An 18,626-nucleotide genomic window follows, 5' to 3' on the forward strand; every position below is an offset into this window, starting at 1 on the left:
TCAACGTATCTCCATTTTATTTAAAAACTTTCTTTGTATTTTACAGATGAGAGGCAATAAAAATTCATTAACTAAATTTGGTATTTAATATCTTACAATTTCCTTCAACAGGTTTACTTATTACGTTTATAATTATTATTTTTATTATTATATTTATTATGATCAAAATTGTCTTCGTATTCGTTTTGATCTTGGTCTTCGTCTTCGTCTTCATTTTCTGAATAAATGACTTCTTTTTTTAACGGCTGGGGTTTATCTATATGTATCGAAGCTTCACTCAACATTCTAGCAAGTACTTGAAGCATTTCTACTTTAAAAGCTTGCACTTTTTCAAATGTTTCAGAGTTACTCGCTTGAACAACGCCATAATTATTAACCATATAACGTACTACACTCCACATAGCATCCCGGAAAGCAAGTAGAACTTTAGCTGTTTCCTTACTGCAAACTAATCGAACATTTTTTTTATCTTCAACAGTGAATACTACATTTTCAATATCATTATCAGTTTCAAGATTTCCAATAATTTTTCCTTGACAAAACAAAAATACAGTTAACGGAGAAATCATACTGGTTTCACGAATCAAAGATGTTCTTCTTTGCTCACTGTGCGTACGTCTCACATAAGTTAAAAATGGACTTGGAAAGTATCTCCTCTTGAAATTAACACTGTCTGGCAATATTGTCGCATGATTATTATCTTCCATTATAAAAGTACAAGCACCTTTTTTAACTTGGCCTTTACGAATATCAAAGTCACGATGATAAAGTACTTGATCTAAGCCAGCTAATAAAATACCTCTTACAAGTTCATCCAGTTCAGCGAATTCATTCTCAGATTTTTTCATATTATCATATTCAACAGAATCGGATATCATTTGTGCCTGAGCTAAATGTTCAGCATTTAAATCTCTTACTCGACTTAGCGTGTACATTCGATCAGGATAAAGCTTATTTTTAACACAGAAATCTCGTGACGCGAATCGACCCTGCTTATTGTACGCATTCCATTGTTCAAAAAGCCAAGCAACACTTACATGGTCACTTGTTGGATGGTATTTCGCTTTAATATCTCTAATAAATCCTTTATTATGAAGCACACCAGTAAATATGTCACTGTCTGATGACATAACTGATGCAACAGTCAAAGTTGGAGCAATACATTGGAAAATAGACGAGTAGACCATAGATTTACTTAATGTGGGATGAACAGTAAATAGAGCTATTCTTTTACCCAAAGCCGTTAAATTTTCATTGTGATCAAGTGCGCCGAGTTTAACAAGATCTCTAACGGCTGCGTCAATGATACTCGTAGCTGGTGGCTGTGGCATTGATCTTAAAAACATTTTTGTTTTTTCATTGGTGTATGTTTTAATATCCAATACAGTTTTTTCTAGCGACGTGCGCATTACTTCGGGCGTTGGATACTCATCTAAATTTTTAAACTGCTCACGTGTAATCATGTGATAACTGGTTCCAGGTTGAACACGACCAGCACGACCCTTCCTTTGCTGAATATTAGCTTTTGATATCCAGTGGCTATCAATTGATGAGATACCACGTTTTTCCTGCCACCTGATTTGTCTATGTGTGCAAGAATCGACCACATACACAACGTCTGTAACAGTAATTCCCGTTTCAGCAATGTCCGTAGCTAATACTATTTTTCTTATATTATTTGGATAGTGATCAAAAATTTTTTTCTGATCCCATTGCGCAACTTTTGAATGCGCTGGTAATATCGCAATTTTATTCTTTTGTAATAATGAATATTCCTCAAGATATTTCTTTAGTGCTACTATTTCAGACCACCCGGGTAAAAAACATAATATGGCACCAGGAGGTTTATTTCTGGCTATCCATGCTACGAGTTCACCCATTTTTACAATATCAACATACGGTCCTTCTTTCATTTTTTCCGGATCTTCAAAGGTCAAATCCCATCTGCTCGGAGCGCGGAGTCCCAGTTTATCGATTTCTTCCATAAAATTCATCTGTACTGGAAAGGTTCGTCCAGGTACTTCGATCACTTTACAGTTGAAATAAGATTGAAATAACTCAGAATTTATTGTTGCAGACATAACGATAACTTTTAATTTTGGATTTTCCTTCATGGCCCGTTTCAGAAGCACCAGAAGCATATCAGTGTTGATTGTCCTCTCGTGAGCTTCATCGACAATCACGTGCGAGCATCCTTGAAGTGTCGGATTAAATTGTAATTTACGTAAAAGAATTCCCGTGGTGCAAAATACGATTCTCGCTGGTCTAATTGGCAACTGTTGCGAAAGTCTGACTTGAAAACCGACGACATCACCAATTTGTTCTTTTCGTTCATCAGCAACACGCTCAGCCAATGAAATAGCTGATATACGTCGAGGTTCAGCAACAATGATGTTACAATTTGTAGCTTCTCCATATCCAGCAAAGCTATCCATTATATACTGCGGCACTTGTGTTGTTTTACCGCATCCTGTGTCACCTTTTATCAATAATACCTGATTATTTTTAACTTCTTCAATTATTTGTTTACGGAAATCAAGAATCGGCAAACTACAGTAATTATTTTCAGTTATACGATGTTCAAATCTTGCTAGCAATAATCTATTTCTTTCTTGCAATTTTTCTGGCGTACAATTCATGGGATCTAGTCTACCAACTGGATCTGTTATTTCACTTGTACCAAAATTGCGGTGATTAATATTATCCTTATTTGTATTTTCATCGACTAGTATTTTAATGTAATCATTGTATTTTTCGATGATAGTTTGAGCGTCATTTAATGTTTCATTTTTTACAGACAATGAAATCGGCTTATTTATTAAATTTTTTATTCCTTGTGAATCATAAAGTATTGGCATACCTTTATTAAGTCTTTTTTGATTCTCAAGCCAGTGTAAACATTTCAAAGATGCTAATTCACTTGCTTTGCTTTTATTACTTGCAATTGATGTAAATGATGTTTCTTCGGGCCACAAAACTTTTAAAGTACACGACCAATTATATTGTTTTTTACCAGTAGGTTTTTTAAACTCAAAACTTAATGTGTTTTTCTTCATATCATTGTTTACTATCTGATATATTTCATGAAGCTTTCCTTTTGCATTGGGATACATTTTTTCAACCTCTGTGAAACGTAAAACAAATTAGTTTATCATAAAATCAAAAAAAAGTTACTAATTTACAAATTTTCGTTATTTATCGATTATATATTGTCATTTATTAATATTGAAATAAATAATTGTAAACTAATATTATGAATAAGAAAATTTACCTTTAATGTTGACTTTTTCTCTTCTGAGATGATGAATATCATGGACATTATTATTTTCACCTTCAATTTCTTCAACATTTTCTTCGAAATAATTCTTAGTTTCATGATTCTTCAATAAATCATTAATATTAATATTTGAATGAGGTTTTTTCGTATCCGAAGATTGTAATCTCACTCTATCATCAATATTTATTGATCGGCTTGCTAATAAATTTGTGTGAAAATTTCTACTACATAAATAACAAAAACTTTGCATCCTAATGAACCTATTATCGAACTGACTTGTCCTTGTCAGACTACATTTTTCAATAGTCTCAACATTTTTATGTGTAACGCTCAGAGCATTAGTGTCAAATAATCTTTTGTTGATAATAAATGACACATGTTTCTGTAAATGTCCATCTTTTGCCAGACTTTTTGCTCTGAAAAAAGTAATTTTATTTTCAATTAATTAAGTGATAAATTAAAGTTTATTTAAAATAAATAAAACAACGAACCTATTACAAAAAGTTCCGTGTTTCGTCAAAACTTTACTGCAACTCAACATTTTTGGTTTATTTCTCTTGCTCTGAATAGAAATTTATTACTTGATATCTAAAAATGTAAAGTAATGATCAACAATCGTAAATTATCAATCAACTGTTTTTTAAAAAATATATATTATTATAAAGAAGAGATAAAAATTATAATATTGTATTAACTTACAATATAAATATCTTTGATGATAATTAGATGTCGTAAACGTATATGCAATTAAAAGAATGTCATTATTTTTTACTGTATTTAACAGTTAGTTCATTAAAATTACTAATTGAATAGAAATAAAATGAAAATTATTGAACGAAACTAATTTCATCAGCCATCATAGCCGCAGCACGTTTTTTTCAGCATCAAGATGAATTTGGAGGTTGGAGTGTGAAAATAGAGCTCTCCAACCGCGTATCTTGAAAAAAATTCTCGAAATTATCTTCGTTGGTAATAAAGGAATCCAAGAAGAGTAAACTAGAATCCCTATGAAATAAAATTTAGTGACAAAAAATATATTAAATACAAATGCGCTCAACCTGCATGACTTGATTCAGATTCTCAGCGCATAAAAATGTGTCCTGAAGGTCCCTATAAATTTGCAGGTGTGCCTTTTAACAGCCGAGACCAGTGATAGCAGTTTCTATCGGCTTAGCGAAACGAATAGAAATTTTGAAAAAACGTTTTTAGAGATAATAGATAATTTAATAAACTATTTCACCACAAAGCGTTTTTTTCAAAAATGTCATTCGTTTCGTGAAACCAATCGAAACTGCAATTGCTCTTCTGTTGGGAGTACGACAGAGATAGTTCCGTTGAACTCCGTGAGAGCAAAGCGAGAAAAAGATGGTCTCGCCTGTTTTAAGTGTATTAGGTACTTACCTGTCTATACATTACATACATACTTACAGACAGCACAGACACAGATGCGCGCGCGTACACATTCGATGTACGCTGTATGAATAAGCTGATGCTAAAGCGAATTCCAGAATTAATAATGATAGTGTCCACCGGTGGAGTTCTTGTTCTAACAACCTGTCGAACATGACGAACATTTACGTCCACAGCAATGAGCCGATTCGTGCCGTGTATTTATTATATTTTTAAATAATTTTTTTTATTACTTTTACATTAAAATTATTGTTGTTGAATTGTAAAATAATTTTATATTTGAGGTTATATATAAAAGTGCTTGTGAAATATTTAAAAAGCCAACGCCCCGGACTATCGCCAAAGTGTCAATGTCTATGCACAAATATTCAGAGAAATAATAATATAATATGTAGTATATATACTTTTTAAACTTTTACTCTACGGTTTTATTTATGTTATTAAAACGATAGAGAAGATAACGAGGTCGCAAGTCTGGCTACGAGTGTATGAGTGTTATTGTATTGTTCAGATATTAATAGGCGTTGGTATGTGTAGGTCTGTCACTTAACTTGGCTTCCTCTCCCCGCTCTACTCTATCATACAATTACGATCTACTCTGCTGTGCTGAGTATCTGCTCTGCTGTAAAGACTGTTGTCTTACCTGGATTTTTAACCGATTCGCGGCCACGATGTCATCTACTATTGATACCAGGTCGATTGGTCACGTAAAGTCTACCATCATAACGTGGATATTCGTATAATAGTTGTGATATTTTATTTTATACGACAACTAACACACTGTTATTGATATTGGCTTTCATTTGTGAAACATAAATTTATGAATTTTTAAATTAAATAAAAATATTTATAAACTTTTTTTACTAAATTTATTAAGGTACAGTATAAAATTAAATTATTTTTTATTTTAGCGATTGGAGTACTGATATTGTAATTTTGTAATTATTTATTATAGGAGCTGTAAAAATGTTTACGAGAAAGAAAAAGAAGCCACAAATATCAACACCAACAAATTTTGAGCATCGAGTACATACTGGTTTTGATAAACGTGAAGGAAAGTTTGTTGGTTTACCATTACAGTGGGCGTCAATTGTTGGTAATAATCAGATATTAAAGTCGACAAATCGACCATTGCCACTAGTTGATCCTAGTGAAATAACACCCACAGAAATATTAGATTTGAAGACAATTGTACGTGGACACAATGATCCGCGTATTAGCAAAAATAATGGCCAGAGTAATGGTAATAACAATGAAAATAATAGTAAATTTGAGAATGGTGGATTACCGAAAATGAGTACTGTTGCAAGATCTAATTCGTTGAGATCTTCAAGTCCACCAAGATTGAGGCGAGATTTTCGCAATAATGCTAATTTACCGCCGTCTGTACCGGAAGGACAAGAAGTATCATCAAGTCCAAGTCAAATGGTGCCTACATATACGATGTATGGAAAACCTTATGGTTATCCTGACAAAATGAGGCAGCAAAATTCATCGAGTGTTGGTAATATGGTTGGAAGTGGACCTATTTCTGGTCCTGGTTCTGGACCTCCTGGACCCGTTAATTCAAGTTTACAAAATATACAAAATATGAATCCGAACTTGCAATCATCACCGAATTTAACGAATGCAATAAACAATGCTCCGAATTTGTCGATGAATTTCCAAAATTTAAGCCCTATACCAAGTCATCAAGACGGATCTAATGTTAATAATTCAATTAGTAGTCCAATAAATGAACATGATTATCAAAGAATGAATGCACCATCAACAATGTCAGGACAGAACCCTGAAAATATCCGGGTAAATAATTTATACTTGATCATTTTATTTATAATAATTTTATTTATTGTATTCAAGCATAGCATGTCTTTTCTATCTGATTTCACCATATATTTTATTGTAACTGGAGAAATCATTTGATTTTTATATAAAAAATTACATTTATATATCTTATAATATATTGTAATTTATGAAAAATCAGTATATTATCAGTAAAGTATTTGATCAATATATTTAATTAATGATTAAATTTATTTTTAGACAATGACAGAGGCTGCTAGAGATCACGCAATACCTGCAAATATGATGATACATAAATTACAGCCAAAGATATCACCAGTTGGTTCAATAGCATCTCAACGACCCCTCAGTCAATTGAGTACTCATAATATCATAAAACATCCACATAATTATCTTATGCCTGAAAACTCATCGTCACTACATGGACATTTTAATAAGCCACCAGAAAGTTCACAGTCGATGCATAATTTGTCAAAACTGGCGGGACATCCGACAGTATCAGCTATGCCCAGTTCAAGTGCCACTAGCTCAGTACCAGATCAAAGTCAAAGTATTAAGGGCGCAATGTCATCGGCTAGTCTTAATCCAGGCTCTGGAAATTTATCTGTTAGTAATAATAACAATAATAATAACAACACCAGCAACAATAACAATAATAATATGAATAATAATAAACAAAATGCTGATCAGAGATTAACGCATGAACAATTTAGAAAAGCACTGCAAATGGTAGTCAGTAGTGCAGATCCACGTGATAATTTAGACAATTTTGTAAAGATTGGTGAAGGCAGTACTGGTACTGTTTGCATAGCTACGGATAAAGAGAGAAAACGTCAAGTCGCTGTTAAAAAAATGGACTTAAGAAAACAACAGCGACGTGAATTACTCTTCAATGAAGTTGTCATAATGCGAGATTATCATCATGTAAATATTGTTGAAATGTATGACAGTTTTTTGGTTGACGATGAACTGTGGGTCGTAATGGAGTATCTTGAAGGCGGAGCGTTGACAGATATTGTTACGCATTCACGTATGAATGAAGAACAAATCGCAACTGTTTGTATTCAATGTTTGAGACCGCTATACTATCTTCACTCTCAAGGTGTAATTCATAGAGATATTAAATCAGATTCAATTCTTCTTACTGCTGATGGCAGAGTTAAACTTTCTGACTTTGGATTCTGCGCTCAGGTATCACAAGAATTGCCAAAGAGAAAGTCACTTGTAGGCACACCTTACTGGATGAGCCCTGAAGTTATTTCAAGGTTACCGTATGGACCTGAAGTTGATATTTGGTCATTGGGAATTATGATTATTGAAATGGTTGACGGTGAACCTCCGTTCTTTAACGAACCGCCACTCCAGGCGATGAGAAGAATCCGGGATATGTTACCGCCTAAGCTGAAAAACTCACACAAGGTTAATATTATTTATATCTTTAATCTCATTAAAGCAAATTTTCTTTTTTTTTTTTTTTTTTTTTTTTTTTTTGTTTAATTGTACAATACTTGATATTTAAGCACTGTTACGTATTTATTTTATGTTTCTTTAATCTTATTATGTCGTCAGTAATAACAGATAATTGAATTATTTATTTTACATAACTTATAATATTTATATTTTTTATTAGGTGAGCCCGCGGCTACAGGGCTTCTTGGAAAGAATGTTGGTTCGTGATCCAGCGCAGAGAGCCACTGCTGAAGAATTATTGCAACATCCGTTCCTAAGACAAGCAGGAAGTCCTAGTGTCTTGATACCACTGATGCGTAGTGCAAGACATACCAATTGTTGACCTGAAAAATTTTTATTCAAATAAAACTAATTATTTGATTATACAATTTTTTCATATAGAAAATTGTTAAATTGAGATTTTTATAATTATTAGGAGTAATTAAACAATTATTTAGGTAAAGTGACTGGAAATTTTACATTCCAATTTTTCATATCATTTTTTTTTGACTAAAATTTTTAAAAATCATGAAAAAAGGCTATTTAATTTTGTAAAGAATGTGGTAGCTATGCTTTGTTATATATAGTATATATATATATATATATTTTTTTTTTTTTTTTTATTATAAAGAGATAAAAAGTAACGTAGTATTTACACATGAGTGCCTTCAAACAATATAGAGTAACGTACCATATAATTTTTATTACGAGTGCAGCTAAATTTCTAGAATTTCTTTTATATAAATATAGATGAAAGAAGAATTTTTAAATAAAAATAAGTTTTGCACTCATTATGCCACTGAAGTATATTACATCTATGATAATTATGTTAGTTATGAATTAATTAACTAAGAAAAATATTTTTGGCCTTCTGTAATATTAAGACTGAACAATTTTTCGCATCGATCAAAATTAATTAATAAATTTTTTAGTAATTTATAAATATAATATATAGTTTTTTTTTATACAATGGCTACATTAATGTATACGTCTCAAATGGATTTCTTAAATTAGAAGAGAAGACATTTTTTTAAATAAAATATCAAAAGTAAAATAATGAAAATTTTTATCAATATTTGAATAATTGAATTTTAATTATTTATTAATTTAGATTATATAAATTTTAAACTCATTGCAGTTAAAAATGCTGCATTTAATCAAAACTATAAATGGAAGACATTATATTGATATTAATTTATAAATACTTTGATAGCTTTACCGAAGAATTATTGTTGAAGTATGTTCCACATTGATAGTTTCGTAAATGAGGCTTGCCTACTTATTATGTATAACTTTTAACAATATATGTGTCATTTCTTCCGTGCTTAGTGATTAGTAATTATAATTATTTTGTAAATAAATAATGACAAGTAACAATTTATTATGTATTAAATAAATTTATTGCACCTAAATTAATAAATAAATTTTTGTATAATTTTGAATTACGTCTTCGTTAAATTAATAACATGTTTATTATTTTTAATAATGGATAAATTATAAATTTATTTTTATCCTCATAATAATAAGAGTAAAAAGAAAATATTTTACTATGTAAAAAAAATGGATTTAGTATATTTAATATATTCAATTACAATAAATATTATCAATTTATAATCACGCTGATCAATTTAATTACTATTGAAATTACTCTAATTTTTTTATTAAAGATTTTTATCAATTGAGGTAAATAAAATGTTTAATTGTAGGTGGGAATTGTCGTACCAACTTCGAATAACGAGGATTACTGATATAAATGTTTATAATGAATTTACCGTAGATAATGTAAACTTGAAAAATATTTTTTATGTAGTTTGAAAAAAATTTTAATAATATAAAAAAAGTATTAGTAGTAATTTTTTAACTTTATATGACTGAAGCATTTGACTATAGAAATTGAAATTTGCTAAATTTTTTATTTGATGCTAAGAAAAATTATTTGTCATTAAAGGCCAGTTTTTTAATTTATCTACATTATTTTGTCATCTAAAAAAAATTTATAATACATTGAATGAAAAAAACGTTTAAAAGAGGAAAATAAAATAGTTTAAAATTGTAATTAAAGTATCTAAAGCAGTAGACACTGTTATTTAAAAAACTTTTGTATTGAGTGTTGAAGAAGTTATAAAAACGATAATTAAATTTTTAATAGTTGTTCATAGAATAGTATTCAAGTATTTCTTCTACTTCATACAGAAAAAATTCAAATTATATCATTTATTGTACAACTACCCCATAAATATATTTAACTATTTATTAATAATACAAAATTGAATATTACTTAGTATATTTTTTAATTTATCATAACTACAAACCGAAATCTAAATTTAAATATGTTGATGATACATTATTTAGACATGAATTTGTTAAAAAAAATAGAGTCAACAATCTCCGCGATTAAAACAATTGCAATTGAAATAACATGTTCTTATTTTTATCACTACATGTTATTCATGTAAAAATGATTAATGACATCCAAACGGTTTGTCAATCTCTACCAAAATAAAAATAGCCATAAATACAATAACCGAGTGCTAAAAATATCTTTATAAACCATAACAGGAAATGGGACAATTGGTCATATCACTGCAGATTAATAAATAACCCACTGAATTATTAAATAATTCATTAGTCATTATGCCGAATTGAATAAAAAATATTTCAATTGTTCTAACTGTATCTTATACCTAATCATTTTTTATTGTTATTAACGATAAGCAAAATAAAATTAAATGTATAACAAAAGTTAATCTGACAGTTTTAATCATTGACGTCAAGTGATAAAAAATTTTTATTGATAGCGTTAATTACCCCAGGAATTTCATCATCCAACAGGAATAAATGTAGGTATTTATATTAACGTGCTGTATTGCACGTTTAATTTTATTTACATAGATAGCACTTACACGAAAGTAAGAATTGGAGGCGCGGTTCGTTCTTATTGGCTGGTTAAGACGAGCCTCTGGCTTGACCAGAACGTCCTTCACATTCCTGATAATTTATTTATATATATACATATATTGTTCTTAATAGATTTTTGATAAATATCAAATATTAAGCGATCATCGTACGAAGTTGCATCAGATTTTTTTGTCAGCCTAAATTAAAAAAAAAAAAAAAATTAATGTCCTCACATATTTTATAAAACTATGAGCAATACTTAAAATTTTTAAGTTGTCTTTTTATGAAATTCACAAGATTTGGGGTAAAATTAAACAGAAAATCAAATCTTCAGATTAATCAGAATTTAAAATTTATATAATATTGCACTGCGTATTTAGTGGAAAAAATTTATATTTTTTTACGGCTCAATAAAAAAAATTCCGTATTTATTTTAGATTATTTTTCCATCAAGTTAGGAAAAATTTAATTTAAAAACAAATATATGAATGACGAATGAATTGAATCATATTGAATAAATAAAAATTCAGTAATTCTAACTTTATTTCTTTCGAAGAGAAGTTATAATTGTCTGATGAAACATTCCAGGAAATTTCCATACCTGGAATATAAATTAGGACCTCCTATAAGAATTAAAAATTTTCCACCTAAGTTGTAAAACATAGCAATTATTGTCGGAGCAAGAACATTTTATTTAGAAATGCATAAAGAATGTAAATTTAGCATATGTACTTTGGATGTCTGAAAACTTTTTAACGTCATTTAAAAATCCTATATTAGTAAATAATGAAAAAAAAAAAAAACCAAGCACTTAAGATTATTTTAGAAGTATTGTTCATTAATTATCCATTAAGTATCACTTAAAACGTTATCGTTAACAGTAGAGACGAGCCTCCAAAAGATAATGTATATAATATGTCTTAATACTTAGTCCATAAGTTATAAAATTAACAAAGAACTTTTATTTCATAATACCGAGAAGGTACAAAGATTTCATTTAACTAGTTAATCTCTGATAATTACCTTAAAAACGTAAATTAATAAATATTTTCAGTCGGTTTTGAGTTACTGACGTCAAATCTGTGGGAGTACTTTTCCACTCTCGAAAATTTTGCGTCAACCACAGGTTTGCGTCAACCACAAGGGGCTCATGACGTCACGGGACCCAAAGAACAACGCTAAGTGTTAGCAAAGGCTAACACCCTCAAGAGTCAAGGGGCACGAGAGACTTTCCTCAGCCTCTGAGATACACACATCTACGGGTTACTACACTTATCATATTTTCCTTTACTTAACGTATCGTATTATTGTAACCGCGGAGTACCATCTTGACATTAATACTTATACACGAACTTAATCTGTTGTATCGTTTTACTGATAACTATATTCTACGGGATTGATTAATTATTGTGAAACTTTATTCACTTCATTCGAATATTGTAAAGAGTATAGTTATAACTTGAATAAATTATTAAATTAAAGAAATAGATTGCTACACATCGAAAATTATCATGATAGCGTGATCAGATGAACGCGATTTTTACCCGTGCAATTGAAACATCTGCATAGGACCTATAAATAAATATAAATAAGAGTTATTATAGACGTAAAACTAGAGCTTCATGTCATTTGAAAAAAAAAAATAACGATAATAATTGTTACTACCGTTATCTTTAAATTATTTGTAAAGAAATAAAAATTAACAGCAGATTTACTTGTTTATGCTGTCAAAGAATTGAGGTGATATGATTACTTTTTTAAATTAAACTTCTTGCAATGGTTTACGAGTGTATTATCAAAAAAAAAAAAAACAAAAGATTTAAAGGCTCGTCAGCAAAGTTACTTTGCTGGATTGCATCATCATCACTTTTATTTATTTTATTTATCGCTCTGAAAAATAATTAATAAAAATAAAATAAACAAGTTATAAGAAATATGTTAAAAAAAAAAAAAAATAAATAAATAACAGCTGGTTTGTAAGGCATAGTCTGCTTTCGAAGATATGATTGGTCGAGCTGAGCCGTGCCTCCAGAGCACGTTTCTCTTTACAGATTTAAAAAGTGGGGATAATAAACAAGACAGAATTTAAAGAATGTGATCTTACTAAGTATACTACCATACTTGTACTTAGATACGTATACTCCAATACGCATGCAAGTTGGCACGTATATACTTCACTGATAAATAATTCAATAATTACCTTTAAATGTATCTACGTCATCATACTTTATCAATCACTTTTTTCTTGTATGTTAAATTTCAACTTTGGACTTGATCTAGATCTTTTTTTTTCAGCTTACGATTGTAATTAATTCGGCAGTCGGGGAATTCAGTAGATTTTAATTGATTTCGTTGTCCAAGAACTCGGTACAGTATTAACTTGCAATTCTTGTTACTACATTTATTTCGCATTCTCTCTAAAAAAAAAACAGGCCCATCGGTCATTGACTCATTAATATTTTTTTCTTTCTGTTGATAAAAATTGGTAAACTTTATTTTATATGGATTGTAAAGGTTTATAATTATTATTATTTCTGTTGTGTTATATCATTTTTATGGTTTTAAATTTTAATTAAACCGTTTAATTGTACAGTGTCATCTTTTGTACGTCATATTTTTGAGAATTATCTTTATGATAATGATAATATGGTAAAGATTTCACAATTCTGGATGCTTTACAAGTTTTAACGAGCCGCGAGGTAATTCACTTGTTTTTTAGTAACTTTACTAAAATTTTATATGATAAGATAATCGTTTTAAAAGCAACTATAACCAGCAAAAAAATAATTATTTTACTTTTTAAACGATAGGATTAAGTGAAATTGATTTTAAATTTTATAGTAATTTATTTTTTAAAAAATTTTAGCCATTAATAATATTTATTTTAATTAATATTATTAATTGTGTATATTGTTAGTAAATTTATTTAAACAAAAAAAATTATGTAACTATATTTTAAATAAACAGAATTGATAATTTATAAATAAAAAACGTCAATAGAATAAGAAATATATCATGAATAGAAAATCAATCGACTATCTCAGAATTTTATTATAGTCATTATCACCAACTCTGATTATTTAATCATCATTGATAATATATGTTAATTACTTCAATAATTTTTTTTAATAAAATTGAAAAGAATCTTATACAATATAAAATTAGTACAATTATACATTTCAACCTCCCTGAAAAATATATTTCTTAATACTTATTTTTGTTTAACCAATTTTTATTATATCATTTTTTTACATAAAATAATTAAAAAATATATGCTCAAGACTGCTACTCTTATTAAATATAAATAAATTTTCTAAATTATTTTTAAGAATTTTCTAACTTCGAGACATTTCAAAAACATCTGTTATATTTTGAATTATTTAAAAAAATTATGTATGCTTTTAAAACCGTCTAAAGTGCTTTGAAAATTCCAAAATTTCTCAAATATATTGGAAGACTTAAGAATATTCTAGCAACCTTTAAAAAATGATTTTACAATTTTGTATTTGTTTTAATCTATTACCTAAATCGTTTTATAATGTTTCCTAACGTTCTGAAAAGTTTTAGAACCGTTTGAAATATTTAAAAATCTTAGAAATTTTGAGGGTTTCCAGAAAGATTTAAAAAATCTAGATAATTTAAATATTTTTGCTAATTATTTACAAGTGGGGTCAACCCATGCTAGCCCATGTTCAATTTTTAACTTCCCGCTAAGAAAATCGAAGATTTTAAAAAATCGGGAAGTTATTGTTTTCACCCCGTTTTGCAAAAATCGAGTTTTCGTCAGATCTCGACGTTTAAAGGTCACAGGAAGCTTCCCTGACTATCCCCGCGAGGTTGTCACTATGTCTGTGTGTGTGTGTGTGTGTGTGTGTGTGTGTGTGTGTGTGTGTGTGTGTGTGTGTGTGTGTGTGTGTGTGTGTGTGTGTGTGTGTGTGTGTGTGTGTGTGTGTGTGTGTGTGTGTGTGTGTGTGTGTGTGACTATGTGACTATGTGACTCGCTTATAACTTTTGAACGACTAAACCGATCGGAATCTACTAAAAGGCGTTCTAAAGAGTTCCCTCAGATTTCCTGTGAATTTGAACCGATTCAGACCGATAGATTTCGAGAAATTTTGAAAAATCTCAAAAAAAATAAAAAAAAAATTTTTTTTGAAAGTCGTTTTTTTGGAATAACTTTTAAACGGCTTTATCGATCAACTTCAAAAACTAATCCGCCCTTGAGCTTGAAAAACCACGTCGATCGCCACCAAGCTGGTCGAAATCGGTTGATTCGTTCGAGAGATATCGTGAACGAAAGAAAACCGAAAAAAGTGTTTTTTCGGGATTACTCCGAAATTTTTGGTTCAATTAATTAATACCTGAAAATAACTTATGAGGATGATAAAACTGCGTCGAATGTCGCTAACCGCGTGAAAATTAGTTGATCCATTCAAAAGTTATTGCGGTTTGAAAATTCCAAAAATAGTGTTCTATGAAACTTCTATCAGACTTTTGAGCTGGGAGAGCTCAAATGCATAGAAATATTATTTCTTTGAACTCAGCGATCTCAAAATATTACATAAATTATATTTTGAGCTCAAAAATCTCAAAAATGTCATTACAATTTTGAGCGCCCAGGAATGGAATTAGCGGGAAGTTGCAGGGATGGCCTTTAGGGTGAACCGTTTTCTAATTTTTTTTTTTAATTGTTCGTTTTTTTTATATAATTTTCAAAAAAAAAAAAAAAATCATAAATGCGCCAAAAAAATAAGCAGAACAAAAAAAAATTTGAAAATATTAATTTTTCACCTAGTTATGGCCCAAAATGGGATTTATCCCACTTGTAAATAATTACCATATTTTTTCCACCTTCAAAAATAAATTCAATAATAATTATAATCTAAACATTAATAAAAAATTTATTTCTTAATATTAATTTTTTATTTATTCAATGAATTCAGATACAGATTTTAGAAAAATGAATGAATTTTTCATAACTAAAAAATGAAGTGCATAATTATTTTCCCATTCTCTGGATGGACCATTCCTGTTGACAGAGTGGACACCGGTTGTTTTGTTTGACCCAAAGTGACATACAGCAGTAATGAAATGAGTGATTACACTCTCCCCAAACAACGACACAATCCTGGCGACCGTCAAAATCCTTTTTGCTTTCAGCTTGACAACGTAAACATGCGTCTGTAAGTAAACAAATGATTGTGAGAATTAATAACTACTCAACAGCCAACTCAATTGTATATAATACACTTGATGATTGAAAAATTTTCAGGCGTTGTCATTGCTAACTGGCGAAGCTTAGACAAGTTAAATCTCATTTCAAGCGCTTGATTTCGAATTAATATGATATTGTCTAAGAAACAATGACCGATGGAGCTTGAGATGAAGAGCAAACATAATAGTATATAATATGTGACAATAAATAAAACACACTGACCTAAAATTACATGACATGGATCATTTGTTTATAATACACAGAAATAAAATTGGTGGTAACTATTAGGTTCGTGTCCTTATTTAGTTTAAGATATTGTAGTCGACTGTTATACTAAATTTTATTATCCGTGTCATCAAAAGAATAGTTTTTTCCGAATTATAGCGATTACATGTATGTATTTATTCAACCTAAAAACACAAAAAAATTGATAAGATAATTAAATGAGAGTTTAATTGATTTTCAGTAGTAATTAACTTGATACTATGGCTTATGCCGCGGTATTGAATACAGTTATTGATACTGGTGTTTATGTGCGTGGTGAAATTCCACTTGCTTTCAATCAATCAGATATAAAGCTTCATGTGTTAAATACGAGTATTGTTAATGATCTAGAAGATTCGAATCGAACATACTATAAGAGTACAAGACATAAACTTAAGTATGTTTGTAGCAATACCATTTCTAACGAGCATGTATCGAATCACTTAATTGTGATTACTCATTTTTTACTTTTTGTCCACAATAATAACATGTAGTATAGGGTTAATAATGATAATAATCAATAAGCTTTTCTGTAATTGATTGTAAAATACGTCACAGAATAATCAAGGCAAAGTAGACAGTCGATTAACCTTTTCACGGGGGACCTTGCTATCTATGTATCAATATAATTTGCGACGTGCCTCCTTATAAATTAGTTTTATAAGTACGATATGTAAACATCTGTTTAATTCGTTTTTATTGTTATATAAGCACTAATAAATTATGTATAAGTATAATCATTCGGTATCATTGAAGCGCTTTGATTTGGATTTGTATCTTTTTGCAGTTTCCATTATTATTATTATTATTATTATTATTATTATTTTTTTTTTTTTTATTTTCATTAAGTATTGAGGGTTAAAAATGGTGTAAGCTGCAAGTTGCTCGGTATTTTTAAAATAAGGTATTATTAAATTTCTCTTAAGATAAATTGCATATTTTAAATTGGTATCAAAATCTCTGTGTGTTAAAATTAAGGAGATAATTTCTAAAAAAAAATATTATTGTATATAATAAAAAAAAAAATACAGTATTTTTAATCAATTTTAATGCGAAGGGGGCTGAGTATTTAATTATTGATCGGTAGTATAAAATCAGTAAACCTGTTGATAGCAGTAAAATCTTGTTTACAGTCATATATAAAATAAGTTTATGGCAATAGAACAAATTGATATTCATAATTAAAAAAATGATTTTCTTGTTCATGTAATATTAATCACTAACCCGATTATAAATCCAAATCTTGAATAACAATATATGTTTTAAGATAAGATAGATGCAAAAAATTTACTTTCAAATGTATCTCATTTTATTTTTTGACTATAAAAAATAAAAAACAAATTAAATTGATTTAGATTTAATGTGAAAATAAACACAAATAAAGTTTAATAAATAAAGTGTCCAATGGAAATTTTTCGATTGGTAGTCGAGTATTGTATCAAACAATTATCGAATGACCCGGACGATGGGACAAATTGAATGAGTTTAGGAATATTCCTGTGTCTAAAACATGTTTATCTTTAATTAAAAATGTATAAATTATTTTAATCCTTTTGAATATTTTCGCATGAATAATTTGTTTTTGTCAATGAATACTCATTTTGAGTTAATAAATAATTAAAAGAGGAAAGTAAAGGATTTTAATACATTTTTTTGTCCTTTTTGACCACCATATTAACCCTTACCAATTATTGAGTAATATGTGTACAGTATGATATAATGCCATGTGTAATGTATATTACTTAATTGTCTTACAACTGGAATATTCGAGATTTATTCAACGCTGTCCGGGTTGAAACTTGAACATTAAAATTAAAATTTCTATAATTTTTTTGCATGATTATTACTAAGGTATTTAAATAATAAAAATAAACATAAGTCGTATGTGCATTGGTGTAAAATTAATTATGAGAATAGAGCTGTATAATAAATTTAAAGGACAACTGTAATTGTCACTTAAACGAATTTACTACAATATACATTCCACCGAGATATTTACAAGAATTAGTTAAATACTCACGTACGTGACATTAATAAACTCTAGAATGGTCGTAACTAAAATGACTAATGAGAAATATGATAATACATCGATGTTCAAATGATATTTTCATTTAAAATATCTTTTTTACAAGACGTCAATCATAATGATATGCGTAAAAATATTTTCTACGTTTTCAACTTATGGTGACGAACATTTAAATTTGTTTGTGATAAGCTGATAAGATTTCAAATTATATAAATATAGTTGTATAATTAAATAAATTTATAGAATTTAACAGTTTTATTATTTAGCATTTTTTAAAAATTGAC

The 18,626-nt window shown here is 28.9% G+C and overlaps 3 protein-coding genes and 1 long non-coding RNA gene across 7 annotated transcripts in view; 2 read left to right on the forward strand and 2 right to left on the reverse strand.

Moving 5' to 3' along the window:
* Positions 1-13,631, reverse strand: LOC123263133 (ATP-dependent RNA helicase DHX30-like). Of its 2 annotated transcripts, none has more exons than XM_044725664.1 (5): positions 13,616-13,631; positions 3,977-4,045; positions 3,769-3,865; positions 3,272-3,693; positions 1-3,124 (listed from the first exon to the last, which is right to left on the reverse strand). In XM_044725664.1, exons 3-5 carry the CDS (start codon positions 3,816-3,818, stop codon positions 114-116), a joined length of 3,483 nt encoding a protein of 1,160 aa, XP_044581599.1. In that variant the 5' UTR covers positions 3,819-3,865; positions 3,977-4,045; positions 13,616-13,631; the 3' UTR covers positions 1-113. The 2 variants fall into 2 exon arrangements, with proteins under 2 accessions (XP_044581599.1, XP_044581600.1); XM_044725665.1 differs by lacking the exon at positions 13,616-13,631 and adding an exon at positions 4,080-4,399 and having other exon boundaries at positions 3,977-3,987.
* LOC123263134 (serine/threonine-protein kinase PAK mbt) lies at positions 4,778-9,320 on the forward strand. Its single transcript, XM_044725667.1, has 4 exons — positions 4,778-5,564; positions 5,643-6,490; positions 6,731-7,909; positions 8,121-9,320. Exons 2-4 carry the CDS (start codon positions 5,654-5,656, stop codon positions 8,280-8,282), a joined length of 2,178 nt encoding a protein of 725 aa, XP_044581602.1. The 5' UTR covers positions 4,778-5,564; positions 5,643-5,653; the 3' UTR covers positions 8,283-9,320.
* Positions 12,339-17,056, forward strand: LOC123263140. Of its 3 annotated transcripts, none has more exons than XR_006509105.1 (4): positions 12,339-13,204; positions 15,877-16,020; positions 16,110-16,329; positions 16,519-17,056. It is a non-coding gene; the product is annotated as an uncharacterized LOC123263140 (long non-coding RNA). The 3 variants fall into 3 exon arrangements; XR_006509106.1 differs by lacking the exon at positions 16,519-17,056 and having other exon boundaries at positions 12,339-13,002; positions 13,133-13,204; positions 16,110-16,281; XR_006509104.1 differs by lacking the exons at positions 12,339-13,204; positions 16,519-17,056 and adding an exon at positions 13,453-13,536 and having other exon boundaries at positions 16,110-16,281.
* LOC123263139 (RING-box protein 2) overlaps positions 15,780-18,626 on the reverse strand; it is a 22,928-nt gene continuing 20,081 nt past the window's right edge. The window contains exon 2 of the mRNA XM_044725679.1: positions 15,780-16,018. Within this exon, the coding sequence (XP_044581614.1) occupies positions 15,837-16,018 (182 nt within the window). The 3' untranslated portion in view covers positions 15,780-15,836. The remainder of the gene's footprint in view (positions 16,019-18,626) is intronic.

Source organism: Cotesia glomerata, linkage group LG4 (assembly GCF_020080835.1).
Source record: "Cotesia glomerata isolate CgM1 linkage group LG4, MPM_Cglom_v2.3, whole genome shotgun sequence".
NCBI lineage: Eukaryota > Metazoa > Arthropoda > Insecta > Hymenoptera > Braconidae > Cotesia > Cotesia glomerata.